Raw genomic sequence first — 16681 nt, forward strand, 5'->3', positions numbered from 1 at the left:
TAAATAGAAACACAGTACATCTCACTGCAGTGTGGAGGACTGAGACCAGGGGGCCTGTGTTGCTGCCTGTTCAGGTTTTTTTGGCAGGTGCTAACTTTTGATTTCATGTTTTTTCATCTTTAAACTGGATTTCAATGGGAGAAGCTTTCAAAGAGAGGATGCCTTCAAATGGAGGACGGTCCTCTGGCAGCCCTGCAAACAGGATGGCCCTCTGTAAAACAGGCCATATGGCCACCCTTGCATTGCACTCTAAGTCCCATCGGCCCCTGCCAGCACAGAAAATGGTTGTGGATGGTGGGAGCTGTAGTCCAACCCCATCTGGCCATGCCACAAGTTCCCCTCCCTGCTTTATGTGACTGTAAGCAGGCTTGGGGGGGGGGGGCAGCAGGCTGTGCCCTATGGACTACTTAAGGAAAAAAACTTGTTTCACAAAAGCAGGGGGCCTAAAAAGCACTCACTGGGGGCCCTGTGACACACTCCCTTCTAATGTCCAGGCCTCTTATGAGAAATGGATGAAAGCTAGACAAAATGTAGAGGAAAATGGAATAGAAAAATGGAAGATGCTTTCTTACAGGAATGAAAGTGAAAATGAAACTAAGAAATACTGTTTGGGTACTTGCTGCCAATGGAGATGAACCTGTATCATCCTAAGAAATTGTGTATCTCTCCTCCACCGTCACTTTCCCCCACACTGATTGGACAGAGTAATGTGTGACTACCTGTTCCACATGACTAGAGTTTCCAGTGTGTATCCTTTCCCTGCTGGGGATCACTTGATTGGGTCATACCTCACACTTTGATCACTGGAAGTGAAATGACTTACAAAGTCCCAATAAACTTATAAAAACTCCAGCAACGGATAAAATTTCTGATTATTGTTTATTATTCATTATAATACAGAAATCATTGTAACTTACAAATCATCACACTATTGCAATTTTTCAGTGTCTCCCTTTTGGCCATTGCTATAACAACAGCTCAACAGTTTTAAAAACTCAGATTCCATACATAAAATATACTAGAAAACATTGATGAGTTTGTTCAGCGGTATGTCAATATTTGAGTAGGGTGGGAGATAAAAATATCTCAGTTAGGTGTATAGAATATCAGCAATAAAATTAATGTAACAATATTCAAATAACCAAATTAATTACTATAGTGTTGTTTCAAACCTCTCTTCCCTGAAGATTTAGGAATATTTTCTAAAGCTTAGGCTGAAATCCTTCATGTGGTTATAGGCTCTTAGTCCCATAGAAGTCTATACACAAGGTTCAGGAGCATTTTCATTTCTTTGCCAAAATGCTTGGCCATTTTCATTTCTGACAGCAGAAAATTGAACATGCAATGTTTGTTGAAGTTGGCTTTTTAAGCTGTTTTTGAAAATTGCTGTAGAACACTTTTGGGGGGTTGGATACATTTGCCCATATTAATTTGCTTCACAGATGGCATTCAAAACATTTCTTTTCATGACAATCAGTGAATGTATTGATGTTATGGATTACACTTGAAAACAGAAAACTTTTCCTGTTTTATCTATGCATGCTTGCATTCTGCTAGTACCCTGAATGCCACTAATCTTTAGTTCTTTCTGCCTGGCTAAGTTCTGAACAAGACATAGAGGTGGTTGTTGGTAATGTTAAAACTAGTTTGTTGAATTCCCAACCCAAACTGGTGTTATAAAATGGAACTCTTTAAAAAGGAGAGAAGGTGAAGGCTCTTCAGTGCAGGAGTTGGGACACACTGTGTAGTGTGATAATAATAGCACCACCAAAATCAGTACAACTGTACAGAACGCTATGAAAAAGTCCTATGGCATTTGCATGGCCAAATGCGAATATGATGCGAAAAGTCCTATGGTATTCACATGTGCAAATTTGACACCATTGTCATACAGCGAAGCTGATAGTCTGATAATAAAAAGCATGAGAGAAAGTATGATGAAACTGCATTATTTAAACCCAGAGAGTCATGCCAAAAGCAAAGACAGGCCAGCACTGAAAACATTAGCCACAGCCATACTTGAGCAGCATTGCAAAAGACGACGTACTGCTGCAATGCTACACAGGTGTCACAGACATTAAACAGAAAGAAAACAAATCATTATTTTTTTGCCTTGATTCAGCAACAGCATTAGGGGTGGAAAAAGAACTCTTGAGAAAAATCAGCTTGCATCCTGCATGTCCAAGAGTGTTGAGTGCGAAAGACAGCCTGAAATCCAACACCCAGCCTGTACATTAGGTGCTCTTTTGTGATCTGCCCCCCCACATTTCCTAAGTAGATCCACAGACACAGCAATGATTCTCTGTTTGGTGGGGGAGATCCTTAAATGCAGCAGAGTGTGTGCAGCCACACTGCTGTGCAAAGACGGCCAGAGTGCAGGTGCAGGTGAAATGGGAAGTGGGTTATCCAGATCCTTGGACTAGATAATGGCTAACATGAGACTTGGAGGCTTCTGGTCTCTCCTGGGATGCCCAGTGCGGCGCTCACAGGTGCTGCTGCACTTGCAAGGCCAGGCCAAGGAACTTGCCAAACTATTTCCTGCCCTTTGCAAATGAATGGAGTGATTTCTCTTTCACTTCTATAGTGAGGGGGGGATGTGCCCTTCCAGAAAGGGTTTGGGGTGTGTGGGCTTCTCCCCCTTCAAGCTTATTTTCAGCAGGGCAACTTCTCGTTGCCCTATGCATATAAATGAAAAACTGCCCCATTCACTTCCATGAGGATAACGACAGGGAGGCAGGGGAGGAAGGGAGAAAAAAGAGCTGGGGGGGGGGAGAGAAGCCAAAGTGAGAAAAAGCACGCACGCACGCACATGCACATGCGCGCGTGTGCACACACACACACACACACACACACAGGGGCACTCCCAACATTTTTGTGATTGGTCACCCCATCCTCCTACAGCAGTCAATTTGTGGTGGTACCCAGGGCACTTTTTCCAAATGTCCCCACAAAGGTTGGGGACCCCAATTATACTCTGTGTGTGTGTGTGTGTGTGTTTGGGTAAAATCCAACGTAAGTCCTACTTAAGTAGTCCCACTGAACTGAATGGGATTTTGGTTAGTCATGACTAACTGAAGTCCCATTCATTGCAATGGTCTACTCTAAGCAGGACATATGTTGGATTTTACCCTTCATCTGCAAAAAACAAGTCAGGATCAGAAACAATTTTCTACTTCTCACTTCTCATAGCATCTCACTTCCCAGTTGCACATATATGCAGCTGCCAAATGTCCAGCATTGGAACTCTTGCTAGGAATTTAAATTCAAGTTATCTTTTTTGAAGGAAGAGTCATGTCCATCCACGAAGCTCAAAATGTAGATGGGTATCCTGGCCCTAGACATTTCTGCAGCTGTATAAACCAGTGACATCATCATTTTATGTATTACATTTGTATCCCATGTTCTGACAGTGAGCTCAAAGTTTGTTAACCCATCAGCAACACTAGGTCAGCAACAATTACATAGTCAGAGGCATAGCTAGGAGTACAACCAAATGCTAAGCCCTTGTGTCCATGTACTTATGTACTTCTTACATGCTTTAAATGTGAAGTCAGATGTTTTTAAAATGGTGTGGCCCCATTTTTACAAATTCAGCATGAAATCTTTGATGGTCTCACACCATAGGCATTTCTCTTCCAATGAGCAGAAGAATTTCCCAATTGTACAGTTCGTCATACAGTACATTTGGAAGACAGGAACACATCCCATTAGAATGTAAACCAGGTATGCTGGAATTATGGTGGACAGGAGATATTTAACACAAACCATTTTAAAAACCTACCACAGGGGTCCCCAAACTGGGTCACTGGGCACATTTAGAATTTTGACAGAATGTCATGGATGCTGTCACAGAATGGCTGCCACAGGGGGCTTTCCCATCATAAAGCGGCTGTCATGGTGGGTATGGCTGATCACAAAACACTTGTTTCCCAGAAAGCAAACTGGTAAGAACCCCCCCACACACAAAATTAAGGGAGCAATCCTATGGCTGCTAGACAGTGGCTAGAAGGCCATAGGATATGGGGGTTGGACTCGATGGCCTTGTAGACCCCTTCCAATCCTACTGTTCTATGATATCTGGTTTTCCAGGAGCTGACTTCAGAGCCCACGCTCTGAGGTTGGTTCCCAGAGAACCAACCTCCCCCCACTTCTGCACTGCCTCTGAGAAAGCGTGGAACAGCCCCATCCTCCGCGCTCACAAGAAGAGTGCAGAGCAGCCCCAAAGGGGCATTCTGGGGGGTGTTCTGGGGCAGAGAGGGTGTAAATGCCTGTACGACACATCCAATGTGCCATACAGCAGCCTCCTCCCCTGCTGAGCCCTCTCGCGGCTAGAAAGCCGCCATCAGCTGTCTAGCCGAAAATGCAGGGCAGGAGAAGCGCAGAGGGAGCTATTCCCTCCGTGCTTCTCCTGCCCTGCTTTGGATAGGTGGTCGCCTCCGAGTTCGGAGGTGGCCACCTATCTGAATAGGATTGCACCCTAAGTTGCCCAAGAATCGAAGTAGAAGGCAGAGGTGGCATCTGAGCTCCAAAACATAAAACCACTATTTTGAACCCAAATAAAGATGGTGCTGGAGGGCTGACACTTTGCTTTGCAGTGTGCGAGCCTCCCAGTTGTTGTTGTTGTTTTTAATTTAAAACATCTTAAGAAATAAAATCAGAATCAAAAGGGGCGGGGAGCCTGGTGAGCATCAAAAGAGGTGTCTGTGGGAACAGGGGTGCCCGCAGGCAATGTTAGAGACCCCAGGCCTACCATGTGAGAACATGGTTCTAGATAAGAAACATTTTACAAGTGTACAATTGCAAAGAATTATAAAAGCAGCAATACATCCCTCCCACCCTCTAAATTAAATGTTCATTGCCTGGAGAGCATTTTACACTGGTACTAATTAGGTGCACAAAAAGGGCATGGTGAACAAATGACACATCCTCTTGTAGCAGACAAAGTGAGCAAATGTTAATTGCTTATACCATACAACTAATGATTTTTAGCATGGCAGTGTTATAATAGGTGCAAATAGTGTGACTGCAAGTTATTGTTCAATAGCAAAAAGAGATGAAAAGCAATGATAAAATGCAAACTATGTAACTCTGTGTTATGTTCTTAATGCATTCTGCATAGAGATAAAACAATTGATTATTGCTCCCGAATGGTAATTTCTGCGTATTTCATGAAATTGCAGTTTTGGTTACCTGTAATATACCTATCTGAATTAAAATATCTCCCCCCACCCCGCCGCCAAATTCACTTTTCTAAACAGGAACAATCCCTTGTATTTGCTTCATAGAAGGAAATAGGAAGCACCTGTCTATATTTGGTTATATAGGGCTATGGTCACTGGTTGCAGACCTGTGCTCAGTTAGAGCAGTATAGGAGAGCATTTGATGCAATCCTCCAACATATGAATTCTGTTTCCTCTTGGACTATTTTAATACGCTGTGTAAAAGACTTCCAAGCACCAGTCTCCAAAGGATGGTGCTTACATAAGCAGTATATTCTTCGCATGATGCCATGTGCAATTTTCCAGTGTGAATTTGGAATAATTGGTATATTTTGGAGAATTCAAATTCAATCTTTTTTCTTTTTAAAGTCTGTAAGTGAGGTGTTCCTGTCAAAAATCTTATAAAAGTCTAATAGAGGAGATTGCTGTTATGTGCTCAGCAAGATTTTTTTTTTCTTTGCAGATTGTCATTAATTGTAAGAGCTTAATTGTGAGTGCAATTGGTGTCTTGTATTATCTTTGTTGGGGAATCATTCCTAGTGTGAACTATAATTATAACAAGCCCTATTTCTCTCATCAGCTCCCTTCCAACTGAGGTGATCAAGAATCCAGAATTGTTAACTCCATGTGCTCATGATGAGTCAGCGGCCATGAAATGTTTTGTTGTAAGTGTTAAATATGGCAGTCTTGTAATTCCTCTTCTGTTTTCTAAGCCTTTTGGATGTACTGTCTCATGTTTTTCACTCCTATCCATGAGGACTAGAACCTTAGGGCACAATCCAGGCAAACATTAGCATTTCTAAGTCCCAGTAGTTTTAATGGAGATCTTTAAGGATATGCTGAACTCTTCTGCTATAATGTGTCAAAGATGCTTATTGGCTGGGTCATGACCTTAAATTCCAAAACATGAAGAGAAGGGCATCTAATAAGAAGATTCCAATCTAATAATAAGAGACTAAAGGCAGTGCTCCATGATGCATAAGACTATGAAGCATCATGGACATGAGGGATGTGTGCGTTGGATCGGCCACCTGAGTGAATTGGGGAGCCATTGAAGGCAAAGAATTCTGTGAGCACATTAAAACTCCAGCAGCTATGAAGAATAGTTCTCTAGTTATGCCTTACACTTTCATCCAAAATACATTTACTTACTAGGATTGATGCACTAGACTGAGTATAGATTGTATGCAAATCAAATTGCTGAAGGAATTGTTTGAACACACATTTCACACACACACATGCACACAAGTGTGCACGTGCGTGTGTGCGCACACGCACACACACACACACACACACCAAAGGCAAATATTTTACATTATATCTTATAAAACTGTACACTGTAATATTCTGTATCATGAAATCTCTTCAGTTATGTGAATTATTCACTTTGTTAGTAAATAGAAATCTGAGACATAATGACAGTTCTAATTGTTAATTCTACTGAGATGATAGTGTATAGATTTTCAATGACATTGTAGAACAATTGTCAAAAATACATGTATTAGCCCTCTCCCATCTAATGGTGGTATTGTAACTCCTTGTCACACTGTAAAACACATCATTTTCTTAATAATTAAAACGCCCTCATTATAATAACACAGAAAACAATTCCTGAAAATACATATTAGACAGAAAGTAGGAAATAACAGAATTTATCGTTCTAGGTTGATGTTTCTTTCATAATTATTTTTCCTATCATACCACGATAATACATTAATTGTAATTAAATAGCAACTATGGGACATACTGCACACCAGAGATCTACAGTGCATCAATATCTCTTTTGGGATAACAGGGATAACTGTTATTTTTCTGGTAAGTAGATGTAAACATTTGCTCCAATTCAGCAAGGGTAATCCACAGAGCGATCCACTTCTGGATCACACCTCATGTTTTCCTGGATTGAGGTCATACACACAGCTACAAAACAGACAGGTGGTTGGCCCTGTAAGTTCTAACAGTGCTGATCACCTGTTTATGATGGGCACTGTTATCTCCATTGTTACAACATCCAGGCACTACAACTTTAACTTACTGACTGTTTTTGTGTCAACTATCGCAACAGTGTTTTGTCTCTCCTTTCCCTCTTTTCCATATGTCAGATTTTCGCAACACAGTAAAGTCTTAAGCATATGTTAATGAAATACATGGGTAGGAAAACACTTCTGCATTTTTCAAAATAACTTGGGCAGTGTGTCTACATGTTGCTAAATGGTTAAGGCAACGATACTGATCCATTAAACACAGCATATGGTTCTTATATTGCTTTCTACATTCTAAACATTAAGAAAGAAAGAGAAACATGCTATGATTTTCTTGACCACTTTGGAATTTTATCCAACTGGTAGAGATAATGCTGCACTTTGCTTATAATATAGTGGCTGATCCCTACAGATACAACATTATTGACCTGTACCTGAAATCTGATTATTCAATGGAACTCATATGAAAGAGAAAATAGGCAACAGTCTATTATCCAATGAATAAAAAGGGGGTGGGGGTGGGGGAAATGCCAACATATTAATTTACAACTTTAACATTCTTCATTGTATCTATCACAATAACTTAATCTACTCAGCTTTCTTCTCTTCATCCTTTTTACATCTTGAGTAGATGAGATGTTAGCAAGAACCATCTCCAGACACTGTGTACACACTGATGCTTGCTGTTAGCCAGTCCCAGACTAATATTTAGCACTTATACTAGCATACCACATAATACTAGAGCGCACAATTTAAAGATCCACTTAGCTTTGTTTTCACTTGGATAAGGCTGTAGGTATAAATGAGAGTGAGCAGAAATTGCACAGTTACTTCAGTGTAATGCAGCTATGACAAAGGCTGCCACAAAACTGCTAGGGCTGTAATAATGAAGAGGAAGGAAGTTGAAGCTTGATTGGCCATATTTCTGTCCTCTTTCTGTTTAGTCGATGACTTTATAGTAGCTGTGGTTGTGGTGTCCATCTTTTTCACAGTTGGTTTGGTTTCACTCTTATCTCCTGGAAGAGCTCCAAGAACATCTGAAGGAAAACACAAACAAAAATGTGAGTTACTTGGCAGCTTATGCCAATCACAAAATAATAATTTTCATAGTCCCAGCACCTTACAATCTCTCCGTCTAAAATGATAAAAGAGGATGTGTGTCTGCCTGTCCATCTGACTGTCATCGGCATCATAGCGCCAAGACTGTGAGACCAAGACACCTAAAACTTGGCATTCATTCTAAGGCAACCCTGGGGATGTGTATCTTAGGGTTATTTTGTTTTTAGAATGCATTAATTCATTTAAATTAATTTAAATGCGTCCCTGTGTTTAAAGACCAAAGTAACGTCTTCAGCCACTTCCCTAACCAGTGCATAGCTTGTTTGCAGTCAACCATTTCAAAGTAGTCCAAAGGAGAGAGTTATACAGCTGCCCCTCCCCCTTCTGTAGGGCAGAACCCCACAGGGCAATGGAGTGGACAGACACCTCCCTGACGGGGCCATGAGGGGGCACCACGGCAGGGGCCATGCGTAGGGGTGAGAGCGGTCATGGCTTTACTTAGAAGGGGCAAACACAATGTGTCCAACTCTGACAGTTGCATAAGTTCGCTTGAAGTCTTCAAGCTAAGGGCTACTCCATCCCACTTGAAGCTGGTTCCGTTTGCTAGTTGGAAACGAGAAATGCATCATCATCTTATACTTGTTCACTCACAAGTAAGTCTAACTAAACTCAGTGGAATTTATTCCCTAATACGTGTGCTTAGGGTTACATTTTAGGGCTGAAATCCTAAGAAACTTTGGGAGTAAATCTCATTGAATTGTCTGGGAAATACTTCTGAGTAAATATGCCTAAGATTGGGTTGTCAAGTATGTGATTCAAGTGATCTATACAGCAGCTAAGGATTACTATTGTGTGTAAACTGCTTAGAGATTGTATTATGTTAAGCAGTACGTAAGTATTATAAATAACTAAATAAAGAAGCTGTTTGGATTTGATAGTTTAAACCTTATTGAGTGTAATCACTGGATGCTGAGGCAAAGCATGCATTGGTTTTAGTATTCTGGATTGCAGTTATTAACTTCAGGGTCACTAAACCCATTTAATCCAAACAGCTCAGATTAACTAGTTCATGCAGGTTCCCCAGTTTTTTTGGGCCTATGGGCATATTTGGAAATTTGAGAAACTGTCCTGGGCGCCACCATAACATACTTACCGTGGAGGGCCTGGCTAGTTATAAACGACAAGTAACATGCCCCACAAGCTGAGTATAAGACAGAAGTTGGGTCTGAGCTTCGCTAAAGCAAATATTTGACCCCACATTGCACAAAAAAATACCCACTTCACAGAAGGAAAACTGATGAGACTGTTAAAGAGAAGTAACTTGCCCAAGAAACAGTACAAGACAGAGGCTTGGTGTGAGTCCCAAATACCAAACCACATATTTCATCAAACTGCCACCTCCTGCCTGTGTACTTCTGCCATGGCACAACGAGTGGATTTCGCATGAGTGGTTGTTGGGGGCACAGTTATCATGGCGATGCCTGTGACAATGATGGGGTGGGAGTGTAAACCTGTGGCGCCTGCACCCTTTCGTCTCTTTGCCATTCTGCTATTGGCTGCATGCAGAACACAACATGGTGGGTCTCTGTAAGCCCGATAGAGTGGCTTTGTTGCCTCTCCTCCATTTCTCCTTCTTGCCTGCTCCCACCACCACCCCAGCAGTGCTTTACAATGGGGTCGGGAATTGCTCTGCTTTGCAAGTGCTGCCTGGAAAACGTAACCCATACTCAATCCCCATCTACCCACCAACGAGAGAAGTGTAACCCCTTTCCATTCAATCCCCTCTCCCAGTGTATACACAAATGAGAAAAGTGTTACTGCTTGCTTTTACAAGGACAATACTGATGGTGGGGGGCTTTCGAAGTTGCAAAGTTTCAGCGCTTCACAATGGGATCAGGGGATCCCTCTGCTCTGCAAGTGCTTCCTGGAAAACGTTTAACACTTTCTATTCAATCCCCATGTACACACAAATGAGAGAAGTGTAACTGCTTGCTGCGGGGGGTGGGGGAGCAGACTTACAACTAGGGATGGACGAAAGTCCCTTACCTGGTCCCGCAGCTTGATTCGCGGTGGGGGGGAGGCGTTCCATCCCTCCCCCCAAAATTCTGGGCAGGGTGGGAGGTGCCCCATCCCTCCCCGCTGAAATTCTGGCCAGGGGGGAGGCGCCCTGTCCCTCCGGCCGAAATTCTGGCCAGGGGGGAGGCGCCCTGTCCCTCTGGCCACGAATCTCGTCTCCTGCCGGGATGCAAATGGCGGAGGCTGTAGCCGCCGCTGTTTGCGTCCCTGCAGTCAGCTGTGATAGGCTACGTAAATGTTTACGTAGCCTATCATGGCTGACTTTGGGGGGAAAAAAAAGCACGTATGCAAATGGCGGCGCCCATGGGCGCCGCCATTTGCATTCCTTATTTGGGCATGTGTAGTCTATGTAAACATTTACGTAGACTACGGCGAAAATAAGGGCAACGCAAATAGCGTTGCCCTTATTTTCGCCGTAGTCTACGTAAATGTTTACGTAGACTACACGTGCCCAAATAAGGAACGCAAATGGCGGTGCCCATGGGCGCCACCATTTGTGTATGCACTCCCCCCCCCCCCCAAAGTCAGCCGTGATAGGCTACGTAAACATTTATGTAGCCTATCACGGTGTTTTTTGAAAATCTAGCCGTGATAGGCTACATAAATCTTTACATAGCCTACCACATTTGTTGTTGTTGTTGTTGTTTTTACCTGGAAATGGCGGCGGCAGCAGCCGGTCGGAAGACTGGCTGCCACCGCCACCGCCGCACCACTGCCGAACCGCCACCGGTTGCTGCCGCTGCCAGGGACATTCGACAAAGGTAAGTCCCATCCCGGGGGGGTGGCGGACCGTTTCTCCACCAATTTTGGGGGGCCGAATGCGTTGGCACTCGGCCTCCCAGAGATTCGTGGAGAAATTCTCCGACATCCCTACTTACAACATTGCGAAAGTACTGTGGAATACAGTGGCTGAGGTAGGGATCGGAGGCAGTGGCAGTGAAAGGGGGGAGGCAAGGAAGTTGAAATGAAAAAGTTCTTTCTGAGAGGGAGGAGGGGCTACCCAGGGAGAGTGGACAGTGGGGCATACAATGCTGCTGACATCCAAAAACATCCTGCCAGATTCACCCACCAGTGTAAATAGCAGGTAGCGTTATTCAGTTAAAGAAAAAACAGCTGTGTAAAGAGCCCATTTAAATCCAAAAAAGAATCCAGAAGCAGAAGAAGCAGTAAATCGCAGGATAAAAGCTTCTGTGTGAAGGAGTCCATGGACTTCCTGACTGACTCAGCAAACTCATTTCCTTGGGTAGAGCGGGAAGGCACTTCGTCGTGGGGTGAAAATCAAGGCATCAGGCTAAGTGCAAATCACCAGCAAGTTTAGATTTTTGCTAAAAAATTTGAGAAATGGTCATTAGGCAGCTACTGTGCAGCATTCCCGATCACACTGAGAACTAGAAGTGCATCCATCCAAGAGCGCTGACAGTTGCTCTTCAGACCTTCCCTGTCAACACAGGGAGGTTGAGGGTGGAGCAGGTGAGGTGAAGCATGCATCCCCATCCCCATCCCCATGCATATAATCTCCTCTCCACAGTTACAGTTTTTGAATGCCTGGAGAGGGCTTTTGAGTCACCTCAGACTGTACTTTGCACATCCTTGCTCATGGGCATGGACGCATACTGTCCTCAATGAGACAATAAACATGGAAATAGTTTTTCAACTGTTCATATATTTCTACAGAATTGTCAGTGGCAGAAGACATTTTTTCTGTGAATCCCCATTCTATTAAAATCTATTCACTGAATGAGGGGCAAACTTTGTGTTGTTTGAACACCCAAACTGGGGCATCCAAGCACCGTTACAATAAATAATAATAATAATAATAATAATAATAATAATAATAATCTGAAATGGCTTAGAAAACCCAGAATAAATATGCCATTTTTTAAAAAAGAAAAGCACCAAGCTCTATTATACAGCTAAAAAGTATTCTCTGAGCGTTCGTAGCAAATTCCTGGAAGAAACTGGTTAGGAGGCATGCATGCCAGAGATATAAATGAAATCTGAGATCACTGCCTGCAGGCCACTTGCTTCAGAGAACTATCAATAAACTCTCCTTGGATCATAAAAATTAGTTTATTCTATTTGAAAATACAGTATCTCGCCAATATAAATCAGGAAAGAAATGCAGTGTTCCCCTCTGCTTTATCCTAAGACCAACAGTGATTTAGGGGGAAGACCAATGGCTTCTAGGATCTACTCAAGGCATGCTGCAGGTAATGACTATCTAAGAGAATAGGAGACCTGCCACCACTGCTTCATTGTGGATAATGTGGTTCCAGGCACAGTTCCTTTTCAATGGCATCTCATATTGGAGTTGGTTTGAGGGCAAAAAGAGTTTTCCATTCCTCGATTTCCATTCCTCCCCCTACCGCAACAACTGGTGAGCATGCTCAGCGGGCTGCTTTTACAGCACCACTTTCTGGTTTTTCTTTGAAAGATTTTTTGTACTTCTACAAACTTGGCCCCCAAGCCTTTTTATACTCCCCAGTTGTGTGTGCGTGGTGCTGTTTTGGCTACATGGCATTCGTAGTTATTCCTGAACATCAGAACTAGAGGGAATGATTAAGAATAAATCATGGGAATAGGTGGTTTTCTGACAGCACCTGGGCCCCTCTTTCCATCACTGTCACTCTCTCAGCTGCGGTAAAAGCACTATTTCTCCATTGCCTTTTATATCATCTCAGCCTGCTGACTTCAGCTCTCTTGAGCCTACTGATTAAATAAAGACCTCACTAAGTTAAATCTATTTCTCTCTTTCACTTGGCCATATCCACTGTTGTAACTTGATTGGCCTCTATAAATTGGCTAGGTTGGAATGTATTCATTTATTTCTCTGATATTGACTTAACCAAAACATCTGAGGTAAGATTGAGTGATATCCAAAGAACAAAAGAAAAAAGGGGGCCATTGGCTTTTAAAAGCTTTCCCCTCAGTACTGACTGCTTAATGCACTACATAACAAGCATTAAATAATACATTAGGAAAATCTGCCTTTAACCATTCTAAGAGAAGGACTTCAGCATTAATTTTCTCTTTCGCTGTGGTTTCACAGCAAAGATTATTCCATGTGACGGTATGCGCAGTTATTTAGAATCGAAAAGGTAGAAAGTTAGATGTGAAACAGGGCATTTTGTAAATCTCTCTTTAAAAATACATGGTGTTTGATAAAGTATTGTAATCAGGCAAGGCCATCCTTTCACTGGCAAAACCTAAGCTTAGCAGGTATGCAATGTTTTATTCATCTGTGATAGGAATTATCTCCTGACTGAGACAAAAAAGGAAGCAGCTTCCTCTTAAATATCAGATATTCTAGGTGCTAATGCCTGGGAGACTGTACTACTGAATCTCAGGCACTCCCTATGCTATTATTGTAAATATCTTGCAAATGCTATCTTTGGCTACACTACAGGGCAATCTCAAAGGCAAGAATGATTTTAGCAGAGCTATACAAATACATCTGAGAATGTAGGGAACTCCCCCAAGAGAAAGAGAGAGCAAACTATCATTTTAGCCTCTACCCTAGGGATGAACAAATCTGTTTATTTCTGGCTCATGTCACTTTCACATGCCTTTACCCTTAATTCCATTCCATTCTATTCCATTGACACATTCATGTGCAATTTAATACTATTAAATATATACTTAAAATACATATTTAAATAAGTATTTTAATGCACATTTTCTCTCAGAATATTTATATATGCGTATTTTTGATAAAGTAGTATTTATGTTTAAGCTTCTGAGATATGCATTGTAACATACACCAAATGAATTTGTTATTTCCTCAAATAACAAATAACAGAAAGTAATGAATTCATCTGTGTAATCTCAGATGAGACTTCATCTTTAATTTAAGATCTCATTCAGTGTACACAAGTTTTTGCGCATGAGCAGTATCAAACTGCATCTTGGGAGCTGTAGTTTGGAACTATGTGTCATAATGTCATGTGTTATCACATTATGTACCCCTTCCTGATTGGTTGTTTCCACATGGCCTTTCTAAGTTATGTTTACTCGCAGTCACTTGCAGCACATGGAGGAGAGATATATGGATCGGTATATGGAGATGTATACAACCTATGTGGATGTTCCTTTGAACGTGATTGGTTTGTAGAAAGAGTTCAAGTGCCAATTTTTCCCTAAGGAGTTAAAGCAACATCATCACATTTCGTCCTGAAAGAAAAGGAGGAAACTAACTCAGCGCATGCACAGAAATGCAGTAGTTTAGATGCAGACCGTGCATGTTCCAAAGCTTGCAATCGATTCCAAAAGCAATAATAAATTTGTAGGACAGTGATCCAAGATTGCTATAAAGATGCGCATTACAAATGCATGAGCTTTGACCGATGGAGCAGACTAATTACAAAATTCGATGGCAGCACTGGTTGGAACATCAGGAGAACTGCAAAATCTGGTGGATAGCTACATTCTGATCTACTTATGAATTTGAGAGATGCAGACCAGAGATTTTTCTCTTGTAAAAGAATTTGTAAAGATTGAATTCCTCAGACATCCCTACCCCACCACTATGGTGTTCCTGAGTACACAAGCTTCTCCCATATACTGAATGGTCACCATTCACTCTCCTGGGGAAAATGTCAAATGCTGAACTTGGGAACACTGCTTCAGATTTCAAGTTCCATATATTTTTTTTTATCCCATCCTTATAATAAAATTACCAGGCTATCTTAAATGAAATAAAAAATACAATTCATAAAATACAGTATAACAACAATACCACAGCAGCAAATAAGGGAGCAATCCTATGGCTACTAGCCAGTGGCTGGATGATCACAGGATATGTGGTTTTCCGGGAAATGACCTCGGCGTCTGCACGCCAAGTCAGTTCCCAGAGAACCGACCTCCCCACCTTCTGCACTGCCTCGCAGGCAGCGCGGAACAGCCCTGAACTCCATGCTCGCAAGAGGAGGGCAGAGTGGCAAAAATGGGGCATTCTGGGGGATGTTCCGGGGACATCCTATGTGTCGTCCACCAGCCTCCTCCCCCACTCTGCCTTCCCATGGCTAGACAGCCGAAATCGTCTGTCTAGCCACAAATGCAGGGCAGGAGAAGTGCGGAGGGAATGATCCCCTCCATGCTTCTACTACCCTGCATTGGATAGCTGCCTATCCCCATAGGATTGCACCCTAAGAGCAGCATAAAGTTCTTAAAATGCTTGGGAAATAAAGAAAACCTCAGCTGGTGCTGAATGAGAATTTAATTTCAGTTTGTTTTTGATATGAATCTACCAAAATCCACACATTTCTCCTTATTTGGAACAGAAAGAACTTGAGATTTAAAAAATCGAAATGCGGGATATAGCAATACTGATGGATTCAGTCATCGGTAATAGTAGATTTTTAAAAGCATTACTAAATGTATTCATAACAAATACATACAAATGGTTACATTTCCCAAATATAATTTGGTATTGTGTCTTTAGCATTTTGCAGTATACTCCATATGCTTGCCTTCTTATGAAGCTTAACATTTTCTATATAAAAACAAGTGTTTTAGAGATATCAGGTATCAGACATCTTTCTCTTATTTAGGATTACAAAGACTGTGGTTCTGTCATCACCTAGAAATAATAACTGTCAAAGTACTAAGGACAGTAAAGACATTATCTTAAGCACAGCCAATTATTAACTATATGCACTCAAAGAAAGACTTCATCAACAGTTTAATAAAGAGTAAACTGTGCCAAGGTTAGAGAAACTCACCTAACTACCTTCAAAAGCAAACGCCTCAGGATCTAGGGATCACAGTGAATTAATTCTTTCACAAATGCCGAGATTCATCAAGAGCCTCAGCAGTTCCTCTTAAAAGTCAACAATAAAAGAAGGTGGGAATACTGGGAATATCTGTTAAGGATGAAGAAAAACATCTGCCATGGCTAGGAAAGAAGAAACATGTAAAAACAATGACTAACACAAAGACATTTCCTCTCCCACAATACCTAAAAATGAAATGCCATAGTAACAAAAAAGAATACAAAAGTGTCCAAACTGGGATTGTGCTCTAACACTTCAACCCTAGAATCTGCAGATAAATACACTGGGCCCAATCCAGTTGTAGTTGTTTGGTAAAGCCCTATATGGCCTTGGTCAAGGGTACTTCAGAAATCTTCTTCCATATGAACTGTCCGGTATGCTGAGGTCAACAGTCAAGGAGTCTCTTTGTAGAGATGGTGATAAGAAGCAGGGCCATTGGGGTAGCAGCTAGGGATGTACAGATTCCCCACTGTCCGTTCTGGTGGGGGATCTGCAGCGGGGGGAGGTGATCCATTCCTCCCCCCCGGAATCCTTATGCAGTGGCTCCGCTCCACGAGGATTCCGCAGAACTGAG

The 16681-nt window shown here is 42.1% G+C and overlaps 1 protein-coding gene across 2 annotated transcripts in view; it reads right to left on the bottom strand.

The window, feature by feature from the left end:
- Window positions 1–5590: 5590 nt before the first annotated feature.
- Window positions 5591–16681, bottom strand: part of LOC146351298 (glypican-5-like) — a 708665-nt gene continuing 697574 nt past the window's right edge. For both annotated transcript variants that reach the window (XM_084847040.1, XM_084847039.1), the window contains one exon: window positions 5591–8238. In XM_084847040.1, coding sequence (XP_084703166.1) covers window positions 8048–8238 — 191 coding nt within the window. In that variant the 3' untranslated portion in view covers window positions 5591–8047. The remainder of the gene's footprint in view (window positions 8239–16681) is intronic.

This window comes from Heloderma suspectum, chromosome 3, assembly GCF_057233095.1.
Source record: "Heloderma suspectum isolate Gila_16-S chromosome 3, 16-S_ref, whole genome shotgun sequence".
Taxonomy (NCBI): Eukaryota; Metazoa; Chordata; class Lepidosauria; order Squamata; family Helodermatidae; genus Heloderma; species Heloderma suspectum.